The 12,776-nt window shown below is 41.4% G+C and overlaps 2 protein-coding genes across 2 annotated transcripts in view; one reads left to right on the top strand and one right to left on the bottom strand.

Moving 5' to 3' along the window:
• LOC111140659 (exonuclease 3'-5' domain containing 1) overlaps positions 1-705 on the bottom strand; it is a 31,628-nt gene extending 30,923 nt beyond the window's left edge. The window contains exon 1 of the mRNA XM_022492862.1: positions 608-705. The gene's annotated coding sequence lies outside the window, so the exon portion shown is untranslated. The remainder of the gene's footprint in view (positions 1-607) is intronic.
• A 605-nt stretch (positions 706-1,310) lies between these two features.
• The window catches only part of LOC111160400 (calcineurin like EF-hand protein 1), a 43,411-nt gene continuing 31,945 nt past the window's right edge, over positions 1,311-12,776 (top strand). Inside the window, exons 1-2 of the mRNA XM_022523499.1 lie at positions 1,311-1,619; positions 10,295-10,367. Coding sequence (XP_022379207.1) covers positions 1,553-1,619; positions 10,295-10,367 — 140 coding nt within the window. The 5' untranslated portion in view covers positions 1,311-1,552. The remainder of the gene's footprint in view (positions 1,620-10,294; positions 10,368-12,776) is intronic.

Genomic DNA, 12,776 nt, shown 5'->3' on the forward strand with positions numbered 1-12,776 from the left:
AGAAAGAAAAAGAAAGAAAGAAAGAAAGAAAAGAAAGAAACTCTGAAAGAACAAATGAAAGAAAACCGATGCTGGCAAAATGTCTGCCATAAGCTGCTCACCCAGAAATATCTAGGATTTAAATTATTCTGGCCTCTTCTACATTAGTAATATATCCAGAATTTGACAATGTTACCAACCAAAGCATAAGTGACCTAGAATTATCACAATTTATGCATGATCAATCAGGCTGCCATGTCAGTGAAGGGAGACAACACTAGATCAGACGAGGGCAGGTTAATCATGAAAAGGACTCAGTGAGACTAAACCTTGGCCTTATGCTAAGTCGTCAAACCCTTAGGTAAAGCTTAAAAGTAGTTTAGGTACTAAATAACAGTGTTTAGAGTTTGGTTCTTCCCTATCTCAAACCAGTTATGCAACACTCAGAAGAGTGGGGAGGCGGTGAAAAGGCGCTGAAGCCAGAGGAAAACTGGTTCACCGAGATAGCTAAATTAGTTAACGGGTGGCTTAAACATTTTCAAGAAAACAAAAATACCATAAAAATAAAATGCAAGATTCCTAATTTTTAAGACAAAATAAGAAACTCCAAATAAACGGCGGGCCATACGCTAGGAATTCAATCTCGTCCACCGTTAGGTTATTTTTTCCCCGAAGGAAGTTTGGGAAATCCTGTCCCAATTTCAGCCAAATGAAGCTCGACTTCCTACAGCTTCAGCCTTGAACTAAAAAAGGAGGTACTGCTGCGAAGGAAGAACTCTCGGGGAGTTCCAAGCTGGCGTTGGCGGTTATCAAAGGACAAAGACGAGAAAAACAGGAGAAAAGTACACGGGACTGAAAACCCACACCGAAGAGCGGACGCCAGCCAGGCGGAACCAGAGGTCCCGGCTGTTTCCCAAGGAGCCAATTGGCGCGCGGCCCGGAGGCTGGCTGCCGAGCGCCCCCAGCGGCCGGGAGGAGGGAGAACCTCCAGAAAAAGGAGGAGGTGGAACTCCCAGCATGCAGTTCCCGAGAGACACACCCTAGCGTTGCCCCAGGAGACGTTTGGTCTATTTTTATAGTTTCTCTCTGCAATCCCTGCCACCTGTGGGTGGGATTTCCACTTTTAGAGTTCTGTAAAAAACAGATTGGCTATGCTGCCTGCCTCAGGCTAGCTCGCTGTAAAGCAGTGGGTCGATGGCGTTTCCCTTTTAATTGCGGTCGGTGGAGCCAGAGTGGCATTGCCCTTTTAAGGCCGGTGGCATCATGCTTCCGGGGGCGTGGTCCGTCCTTAGGAATACCCGGCCCTGCGCTGGGCTGATTCATTCGGGGGCTGGAGCTGCAAGCGCCGACGTCGGCCTCTGCGCCGGGAGCAGCCTCGCTCGTCATTGGCTGGTTCTCGGGGACCGCCCCCCCTTGCCACCCCTGGGTTCCCTCTCGGGTCCGCAGTAGAAACACTGCCCTCACGGTTCTTGACCCCTGGGCCTTTCTCCCTTCCCTCCCTCCCTCACTCCCTCCCGCCGCCGCCGCCGTCGCTTCAGACGCCCCTGCTCCCGAAGGAGCTCCTGGTTCGGTGATGGGGTCTCGGGCTTCCACGTTACTGCGGGACGAAGAGCTCGAGGAGATCAAGAAGGAGACTGGCTGTGAGTTCTGGTAGGGGGTGGGAAAGCGGCCGGGCCCCTGTGAGTGGCCTCAGAACCGACGGCTGCTTGTCGTTGAGGTCCGTTGTTGGGGTGCTCGGAGGTTGCCCGGTACTGAGCAGCCTCCAGCGCTGGAGCTTCGTGGCGGAGGGCTGGAGAACCTGTTCGTAGATGCTGGGCTCTGGCCCCTGTGGGGCTGTCCTTCCCCTCAAAGGCAGGAGTCGTGATCACCCTTAGAGCACAGGCATCGCTCTTTTTTCTTACCCTGCTTATGAAAGTCCCCGAACTCCTTTCTTTTATCTTTTCTCTCGCCAACCTCGAATTCAGGAGCTCTGGATGGATCCTGTAGAAAACACAATCCGTTCCTATGACGTTTCCGGGCAAGCACTTAAAGTCACTGTCAACTGTGGGAAATCACAAATAAATTCTTTCCGCAACTGGAAAGATGAATCCAGAAAGCAAGATCCTATAGTAAGGCTTTGGAAGACGTGACCTGGTGACAGCAGACCTTTAAACAATGAGGGGTCTGAGAGTATGAGATTTCATTCTGAACCTGTGGAGAAAAAAGCACGGATACTGTGACCACCAGTTTTTTACTTAGACTGAGGATGCTTACTGTCCTAATTTCAGATATATTGATTTCTACTATGCTGGTGTACTTTATGCAGTCGCTATGGAAATTGGATGTGCTCCAAAATCTCAGTGCGAGTTTGTACTAGGCACTGATGTTTTTTATAGTCCAGTCTCTTCCTCATTAAACCGAACATAGGGGAAACAGGGCTTGGGGAATTCAGAAGCTCTGTGTAACATAATCACACAATTTTGTACAGCCCTTGATAATGCATACACTATTTTTTCAGCAATCCATTATGACTCTTGTATTTTACGTAAGTTATGTAACTGTCTGAGCTCTGTCTCTTCATGATAACCTGTCTTTAATGATGAGGTGACCAGTAATTCAGTGGTCCATATGCAGGTAATATTGAAGGGTGCTGAGGGAACTACATAATTTCACAGACAGTGGTGGCCTGAGAGAAACGGAATGCTGTCCTGTGCTTTCAACAGATTTAGCTTTTAAAATCTTCAGTGTGGAAGGGATGTTATCTAGCCCCCACCCTTGGCAGATTGGTTTACTGCTTTTAGCATTCCCTAACAGATGGCCCATAGCCTCTCCATAAATACTTTTAGGGGTGATAAGCACACCACCTACTGATTTTGGATGAAAGACAAAGTAGTTAGCTGGTTATAATGTATAGTACTTGTTTGGCTACTTGACCTTATGGTCATTTGATGACTCATTTTGACTCTTTAAGAGTAGAAATAAAGGCAGTTGGGAGTCAGCAATCATTTTATTAAATGTTGTGGTCATGACTTCTGACCACACTTGTAAATATAAGAACTGCTTTAGGTCTAAGGTGACACCAGAGTTAAAGCATTCATACTTAAAATAGAAAGTCAAATCATGAAGTGCAAGCCACAGTGAGGATGAGAAAAAGGTATTTTTGCCTCAAGATGAGGGAGTACTAATCCCATTTGGGCATATTTACATTTGACAAAATGGAAAGACCCTGGACTCTATAGGACTGGAGTTATTTTACTGCGTGGCTTGTGGAGGAACAGAAGTACATACTCCTGGAAGAGCTGTTTCCCTAGTTGCCAAAAAGTGAATCAAACCTTGAAGGAGATTCTCAACCACAACCAATGCAAACGGATGTTAAGCCAGAAAGCCTAATGAATAAGTAGTTACGGAATTTTTGCATTATCTGTATGCTAGGCACTCAAAGCAGATGGTGACAAAAGATGCCCATAGGAGTTAGGATTAGCATTACGACATAAGGTAGCTGAAATTGTGTGCCATGCTCCTTCAGACTCAGGGAAGACTGAGTCTGTGGGCTGGTCTTGGAGAGAGCCGGAGTTGGGCCCTGATCCAGGAATGAATGAATTAGATTTAGATAAATTAATTTAGGACATTTTGGGTGGCTTCCACGAGCATTCTACTCCAGTCAGCTACATAGCCATCCCTTTATCCTGTTAGTGTCCATCACCAGAGTTGATTTTTAAAGTAGTAATTTTAACATGATATAAAAGGTTTAGAAGACTAAAAACAGATACCCGAGGGGGAGGTGGAGAAGTGGGATTTGTCCAGTTTTCATCTGCTTCTTGTTTCATTAAGAGTTTAGGGAACTATCAGGGGTGCCTGGGTGGCTCACATGGTTGGCCATCTGCCTTAGGCTTGGGTCATGATCTCCAGATCCTGGGATGGAGCCCCATGTCGGGCTCCTGGCTCAGTGGGGAGTCTGCTTCTCCCTCTCCCTCTGCCTCTTCTCCAGCTCATGCTTTCCCTGTATCTCTCTGTATCAAATGAATAAATAAAATCTTAAAAAAAAAAGTTTAGGGAACTATCAATCAGAAACACTTCAAGTTAAGAACAAGTAATACGTCTTACTACTCCCTTTGGCTGTGAGAAAATGTAGCATAATTGAGGAAAACTGACTTTATATTCACTATGAAAGCTTTGCATTGGAATTGATTATGTTTAAACATATTTTCTGTAAGTCTAAATTGAGTAGAATTCCTGCATGACTGGCTTAGCCAGTATTTGAAATGTGATCTCTCAAGTGTTTGGCAAACGAATTCTAGGTAAGAATTACCTGTAAGCCTCAGTTTTGTCATCTGTAAATGGGAATAATAATATCACCTACTTCATAGGATTCTTAAGAGGATTAAATGAGATAAATTATATAATCTACTTAGAATAGTGCCTGATATATAAGTATCAGTTAAGTATCAGCTATTATTTTGAACCATAGATAAGAGTCATCTAATTGGGAAAATAGTTGTATGAACTAGTTATAAAACTATGTCTAGGGCTATATAAATGGAGAAGTGACAGTATTTTATGCTTTTCATATTTTCAGGGAGCATTGGACTAGAAATCAAGTTGTTTCCCCAATTGTACAGAAATAAAACTTTTAAAGAAATCAACATCTTAATGTTTATAACAGTTTAAAAAAATTGTCTAAAGAAAATTAATACATTTTTCATTGAAAAAAAATTTTTTTGAGAGAGAGATTGGCAGTGTGGGCCAGGGAGGGGCAGATGGAGAGAGAGAGAGAATCTTGAGCCAGCTCCATGCGCAGCTCAGAGCCCAATGCAGGGCTCGATCTCACAACCCTGGGATCATGACCTGAGTTGAGGATCAAGAGTCCAATGCTTTACCACCTGAGGCACCCAGGCATCCCTTAAAACATTTTGTGTTCGCAAAAAACATTTGCTATATTGTCTTTGTCCCATTACCTTCTTTCACACATCAGCATTTTCATATATTAAATCCCAGCTGAATAAAAGTTACCATTGGGGGAAATCACAACGGTCTTGGGAGTTTCTGTAATCTCCACTCTTAGTTCACTTAACTGTAGCAGTAAACTGGCTGTGAATTACTTAAAACCATTTTTTTAAAAATAGTCATTTAATCTGTGAGAAACAATTCAAACCAGTGGAGTAATAATAAATGCCCATTAATTTAATTTAATTATTATTTTTTACATTCATTTACTTTTAGTCTCTAGTTCTGGTATGTGTCATGTGGTATGGGGCTGGTATTAAACAGGTTTAGGAAGTAAGTTTTACAGGCTGGTGAGGTTTTGTTTGAGAAGGTATAGTGATGATAGAATAGTGGGGTTTTTTTCTGTGGTTTCAACAAAGAACACAAGCCTGGCAAAGGCAATTGCTTGAGAATAAAATATCTCAAAATGCAAGAACCCTAAATAAATAAAATCTTTAAAAAAAAAATGCAAGAACCCCTTCACCTGCCAAGCCATGTTGCCATGTTGCTATCTTCTGGCATAGGAAATCACATATAACTAACACCTTTAGTTGGTTTGGGGTTAAGGGATTTTGTAAAGCTATGTACTTTTCCTCCCAACTTACTATGAAAGATTTAAAATGCACAAAAAAGTTAAAGTAGTGTAATATCCATATACTTTTCACCTCAATTCAGCAGTTAACATCTTGCTTTATCTACATATAGATAAATATATATAGCTTTAGCTGTGTATTTGCCTTATCTATTTATATGTATAAATCTATTTATCTTTTGGTGAACCATTTAAAAGGCAGGTGACAGAACACTTCGCCTCTAAGTATTTCTGCATGTATCTCCTGAGAATAGGGGTTTTGATTTCCCTACTTAACCTCAGTACTATATTACACCTAAGAAAATTGACAGTAATTTAAAAATATTATCTACCATTTAGTCCATATTCAAATCTCCCCAATTAGAACAAGGTGGTTTGTTGTTGTTACTTTTATATCTTTTAAGTCTCTTTTAATCTATAGGTTCCCTTAGAGAGTAGGCCAGCTCTTGAAGCCCTCTGTCAGGGGAAACAGAAAGTGTTGAAGTATGGAATGGTTGGGATTCAGGCTTCAACTTCTCAATCTTTTATCTGGAGTTACCTTTGGTTGTACTAGTATGCTTTACCTAGGTTATCAGTCTGTTCTGTATTAAGATTTAAGATAACGGTAAGGGAAAAATAACTTTTCTCTTACTCCCTTTTCATTTTATTCTTCCCTTTGTCATTCCTACCTAGTCATTGGTACTTCTCTGAAATGCCTTTGTCCTCTGAGCATGAGGCCTCATGATAGAAAGTTCTGTAGTCAGATTGGCAGAGTCTTTCAAGTAATCTTCCAACAGTATAAAATAATTATTTGCCCATTAGTGGAGAAAAATATAGCTTCATTCAACACTTGACCATGTCCACACCCTTTTCGGAGAGGTCAACTCCAGAGACTTCCTTTCGGTTACCAAGAATTGGTGCAGGTTTGGGGCACCAGTCCTGTTAGCCTAGTGCCTTCTGGTGAGACTAGTTTACTGGAAACCTTCCAGCCTTCTCTTGTGGCAGTTCCAATATCTTTCTGCACCTTGAAGTTGCTGTGAGCTCTGCACCTTGGAGATTGCTTTATATTCTCTGTCATGGTGGATTTGGCACCTAAATTGAAGCTTGCTTTCCTCCTCCTCCTCCTCTTTCTCCTCTTTCTTCTTAATAAACATTAGTTCTGGGGATGCCTGGGTGGCTTAGTTGATTAAGTGGCTGCCCTCAGCTCAGGTCATTATCCCAGGGTCTTGGGATTGAGTTCCACCTTGGGCTCAGCAGGGAAGTCTGCGTCTCCCTCTCCATCTGCCTCTACTCATCTTTTCTCTCATTCTCCCTCTCTCTCTCTCTCAAAATAAATAAATAAATAAAATCTAAAAAAAAAAAGAATAAATTCTGAAGTTTAGGACATAGATTGAGATTTAACCATATCGAGTTATATTAAAAGTTGACATTTGGTTGTACATTTCTCTACTGATTTCCATATAACCCCCTTCTGCCTGGAAGATAGCAGGTTTATGGTTCATGAAAATTTGTGAAGCATTCCATGTGTTTTTTTAAAAGATTTATTTATTTATTTATTTATTTATTTGAGAGACAGAGAGGAAGTGTGCATGAGCATCGGGGCCGGGTGTGCAGAGCGAGAGAATCTTTAAGCAGATGCCCCGCCCCCCAGTTTAGAGTCTGATGCTGGGCTCTGTCCCATAACCCATGAGTTGATGACCTGAGCTGAAACCAGGAGACTCTTAATGGAGGAGCCACCCAAGTGCCCCAAGCATTCCATATTTTTAAGGATATCAGGCATAAGCTGATCTTTTTTCTGAAATATGGGATGTAATACCATACCAGTACTTGGTAAGGGACTTTTTAGAATCATACTTTAAGATGTTCTTTGAGATAATCTAGATTAGAAAGATGTCTGATGGCTCATTTGTTAGTTGAAGGGGGTTGGACTAGACGACAACATTCCTCCCAGTTTCAAAATTGTATCAGTAGCTGTACATACATACACATATATAGAATTTCTAGAAGGATTCACAAAAAAACTGGTAATAGTGTTTGCTTCTGGCAAGGGAAACTGGGGAACTTGGTTGTTAGGGAGACTTTTCATTGTGTACGCTTTTGTACTATCTGTGTTTTTACAATGTGTGTGGATTCTTTTCTCAAATTGCAAAAAGGGGGCGCCTGGCTGTCTTAGTCCAGAGAGCATGCAACTCTTGCAGGGTTGTGAATTTGAGTCCCATGTTGGGTGTAGAGATTAGTTAAAAATAAAATATTTTTAAAAAACAAACTAGTATAAAAAGAAATATAATTTAATGTTTTCCTGTTAAAAGGAAAGTAATCTGAAGTATGTAATAGTCTAGGTACTAAAAACTGACCCAGTGGACTAAATATTCTGCAGTTATTAAGAAGGACTCCAAAGCAACACAGAAAAATTATGAGTGAATGAATGAGAAGGTATTCCAACTATGGAAAGTATCCAAGTGGGTCGTATTGAATGGTTATATACATTTCTTTGTATAAGAAATGAAAAACAGTAGTGTTGAGATTGTGAACAAGATTTGTTCTTTCAGAAAATCTTTTGGAAAAGTTAGTCATTCTTTAACTGACTTATTTTTGTTAAACTAAAGGGACCTTCAGTTCTAGAGCATCCTTTGAGGCCAGAGGCCAGAGCCAGGGTAAACAGGTCAGGTTCCTGAAGAAAATGGCTGTAGCTACCAGAGAGGAGAAAGGTGAAGATTAATTAGTGCAACGGTGAAACTGTACCCAGGCTCACAATGTGAGGATGGTGATGCGAATGGTTAACCTGGAGTGTTTACCCTGTACCAGACACTCTGCCAAGTGCTTTCCTCTCCTGGCCTCACAGAGTTCACTCCGCAGCCCTTTTCGTTCACCCCTCACTGAGTAGGCAGGCAGTGGTGCCATGAATGGGATCGGTCTGTTACCTGACCCCCACCAGAGAGCACGGGTTGGCAGTGGGTCCCCAGCTACCTCCTCCATGCCTGGCACCTGCGGGCTCTGGGCTGGCTCTGTGCTGGCTGGGACTGATTCTTCTCTGCGTTCTTTGGAAAGGTAGTACCCACAGCCCAGCTTGGGGTGAAATCTGATGCTCAAGAATTCACTGCTGCCTCTAGCGTGCCTTCTCATCCTAGCTCCAGGCCATTCACTTCCTGCTTCTCCCGCTGTGCCCCGGTTTACTTTGTCCCATTGTTCCTAAAAGTCCAAGTAGATTTTGTTGAGCTGAGGGAGGAGGGCTACTGTCAGCATGCCTTCAGCCATCCCTTTTAAACCCCTGAAGGTACAGCCTAGGACAGAGTCACACTTACCACACCCTTTTTGGCTCCTGTCTTTTCCCCTTTGATAACTGTCCTTTTTCTCCCCTCCTACTTCCCATCAGCCAGGAAACTAAACTACTGCCCAGAAATTTCTTTATGCATTTTCAAATTCTTACTGTGTATCTGCCGTTATTACTTCATTTTAATTGCCAGCTTATGCTTGAGTTAAAAAAAATTAGGAGGAGGGGCGCCTGGGTTGCTCAGTTGTTAAATGTCTACCTTCGGCCCAGGTCATGATTACAGGGTTCTGGGATCAGAGCCCTGCATCAGGCTCCCTGCTCAGCGGGGAGCCTGCTTCTCCCTCTCCCACTCTGCTTGTGTTCCCTCTCTCACTCTCTCTGTCAAATAAATAAATAAATAATCTTTAAAATTAAAAAAAAAAAATTAGGAGGAAAATAGCTTCCTTGTAGATACCATCTCTTGATAACCTGATCTTTTTACAGATTGCCTAATTTGCTTTCTGGGTTAGGGAACTCAGTGGAGCTCATGCAGTCACAGAAAAGAAGCTGACCTGACCCTGTGATCTTTTACCTAAATGTCAGTTCTGAGGGGAGGGAAAAGCCACTAAAGCTTGGTGCCGGAGCAAACCAGATTTCCACTGAATCACCTAGGTGCCCACAAACCAGATTTTATAAAAATAGAATCTGTCCCAGGGCACCTGGCTGGCTCAGTTGATGGAGCTTGGGACTCTCTAAGTTCAAACCCCACGATGGGTATAGAGATTACTTAAAAATAAAATCTTTAAAAAATAAAAATTGAATCTGCCCCAGTCTTTAAGTACAAGTTAACCAACCTGGCATTGCCAGCCTGAAACCTCAAACTGATTAATAGGTATGTGTTTTTAATCAGAGCATACAGTTAATAGCCTCTAAGTCATGTGAAAAGGTATAAAGAGTAAAAAGGTTAAAGTTTCACAATTTCCTTTTATACTAAATTTGGCTTTGTTTTGCTAAATCTTTTTTTTTTTTTTTTAAAGATTTTATTTATTTATTTGACAGAGAGAGAGAGATCACAAGTAGACGGAGAGGCAGGCAGAGAGAGAGAGAGAGAGGGAAGCAGGCTCCCTGCTGAGCAGAGAGCCCGATGCGGGACTCGATCCCAGGACCCTGAGATCGTGACCCGAGCCGAAGGCAGCGGCTTAACCCACTGAGCCACCCAGGCGCCCTGTTTTGCTAAATCTTAACCACTTGACATTTAGTGTATAGTCCTGATGAAGTCCAGACTTCATTCCTAAGAGTCCATTTTGATTGCTCTTAATTTACTTATTTTCTAACTCCTTCCGTTAGCTTTTAAAATTTATGTTTTGACACTCTAGAAATGAGTGAGAGTTGAGACAACTCCCTGTTTTACTCTCTTTGAAGTGTATGGTGGGCTGGGACCAGAAAGACAGTTGACTTCTGAAGGGCCAGACTCAAGTTCATTTCAAGTAGAGGATGACTTCGCCAACTGGGACTAATTTTGTGTTCTTCAGTTTCCCACAGTCAGATCACCCGCCTCTACAGCCGATTCACCAGCCTGGACAAAGGAGAAAACGGGACTCTCAGGTAGGCAGTTGCCGTCTTTATTTTTGGGCAGTATCTGAATAGGCGCCTTTATCCCCAGGGCACAGGTGATAGGCATCTAGAGTGCAAAGGGCAGGGACCAGTTCTTCACTGTCTTTGAGCATCATGCATTCACCAGGGAGTTAAATAAGCAGAAGAATGGCATTACATTCATCACCAGGTGCTTTGTGCCTTACTCTTAACTCCTCTTAGTTTGGGTGGCCATTGTTCTGGTCCTAGGAACGTCCTTTTAAGATTTTTCAGCTTTCTCTGCTTGAGTTTTCCCGTGGCCCTTTCCCAGACATGTTAGCCTTCAAGAAGTCAATCCAGGGCAGTCCAAGGTGGTCTAGATTGTTTTGCCCTCTCCTCTCATTTCCCAACCAGCCCCATAACCCTAAGGTACACCACTTTGTATATGTTAATATTAGATAAGATGTTCGGTGTTTTAGTCTAGAGCAGTGGTTCTCAATTGAGGCCTCTTTTGCTCCTAGGCAACAAAATATCTGGAGATGTTTTCAATTCTCAGGATTGGGGCGTAACGTTGATGTCTGGTGTGTGGTGGCCAGGAATGTGGCTAAATGTGCTATAATAGACAGGATAGGCACCCCCACAACAAAGAGTTATTCTTCCCTAAATATCCAACATGCCAACGTTGAGAAACTCTGCTCTAGAGTTAATTATATGATTTCAGAATAATGGGATTTTGTACCACTTCGAATTTGTAATTGTCTTATCATTGTCCAATGAAATATCTCCTTACTGTCACCTCCCACCCTAACTCACAGTGGCAAGCTCAGCTTTAACTAAGTAATAGAGAATGAAGCTGTCAACTTTTCTAGTGGCTGGCAGGAAGCAAGAAGTGGTCTAGGAATTCTTTGAAGGCTTCTAGCACAGTGGTGGGATTTGGTCTAAAGGGGGAAGGAGTATAGTTGCTAAGCCTTTGTGCATGATCTTCAGGCAGAGTAGCTAGAGAATGCTGGTAAATCCATAGGGCCTTGTTTATGCAGGGCAAAATCTGCTGTCACTAGAAGCTGAGATGGACTCAAACCATGCTATGTAGTCATTAACGTCAACAACTGGAATACCTACCATGTGCAAAGACCACAATGGGTGCTTTCTCTTCTTTTTTATATTGAGACAAATACATATAATATAAAATTTACCATTTTAAAGTGTACAGTTCATTGACATAAAGTGCATTCACAATGTTGTATAACCATCACTGCTATCTAGTTACAGAACATCTTCATGTCCCCAGATGGAAACCTTGTACCCAGTAAGCAGTCATTCACTATTTTAGGGGCAGGGACAACCACTAATCTACTTTTTCCTCTCTCTGGGCATTTCATATAAATGGAATCATATAGTAGGTGACCTTCTGTGACTGGCTTCTTTCATTTAACATGGTGTTTTCAAGGTTCTTCAACAATATAGCATATACCAGTACCTCATTCCTTTTTATGGCTGAATAATATTCCATTATATGCATATACCATGTTTTGTTTATCTGATGATAAGTTGATGGGCACTTGGAACATTTTTGTGTGGACATATGTTTTAATTCTCGTTAAACTTTTACTTAGGAGTAGTATTGTGTGTCCTATGGTAATTTTATGCTTAATTTATTGAAGAACACCGAATTGTTTTCCACAGAGGCTGCACTGTTTTACATTCCTACCTGCGGTATATTGAGGGTTCAGACTTCTCCACATTCTCACCAACACTGACTGTCTGTCTTTTGATACTAGCTATGCTGATGGGTGTGAATAATAATATCATTGTGGTTTTGATTTGCAGTTCCCTGATGGCTCTTGATCCTGAGCATCTTTTCATGCTTGATCATTTGTATATCTTCTTCAGAGAAATGCCTGTTTGAGTCCTTTGCTTATTTTCTAATTGGTTTGTCTTTTTGTTGAGCTGTAAGAGTTCTTCCTATATTCTCGATATTAGATCCTAATGAAATACACGATTTGCAAATGTTTTCTCCTGTGGATAGTCTTTTCACTCTCTTTGTGGTTTTCTTTGAAGCACAAAAGTTTTAAATTTTGATGAAGTCTAATTTATCTAATTTCTTTTTTGGGCTATATGCTTTTGGTGTCATATCTAAGAAACCATTGCCAAATCCAAGGTCATGAAGATTTACCCCCAATGTTTTCTCCTAAGAATTGTATAGTTTTAGCTCTTCTATTTAGGTCTTTGACTCATTTTGAGTTATTTTGTGTGTGTATACATGTACTATATATATGGTGTTAGATTAAAGTCAAATTTTATATATGTACTTTAATATGCATACTCTAAATGTACTATATATATGTATACACATACATGTATACATGTACATGTATATATATATTATATATATATACACATACATGTATACATGTACATGTATATATATATTATATATATATA

This window comes from Enhydra lutris, unplaced genomic scaffold (assembly GCF_002288905.1).
Source record: "Enhydra lutris kenyoni isolate GAN:26980312 unplaced genomic scaffold, ASM228890v2 scaffoldscaffold4, whole genome shotgun sequence".
Lineage (NCBI taxonomy): Eukaryota > Metazoa > Chordata > Mammalia > Carnivora > Mustelidae > Enhydra > Enhydra lutris.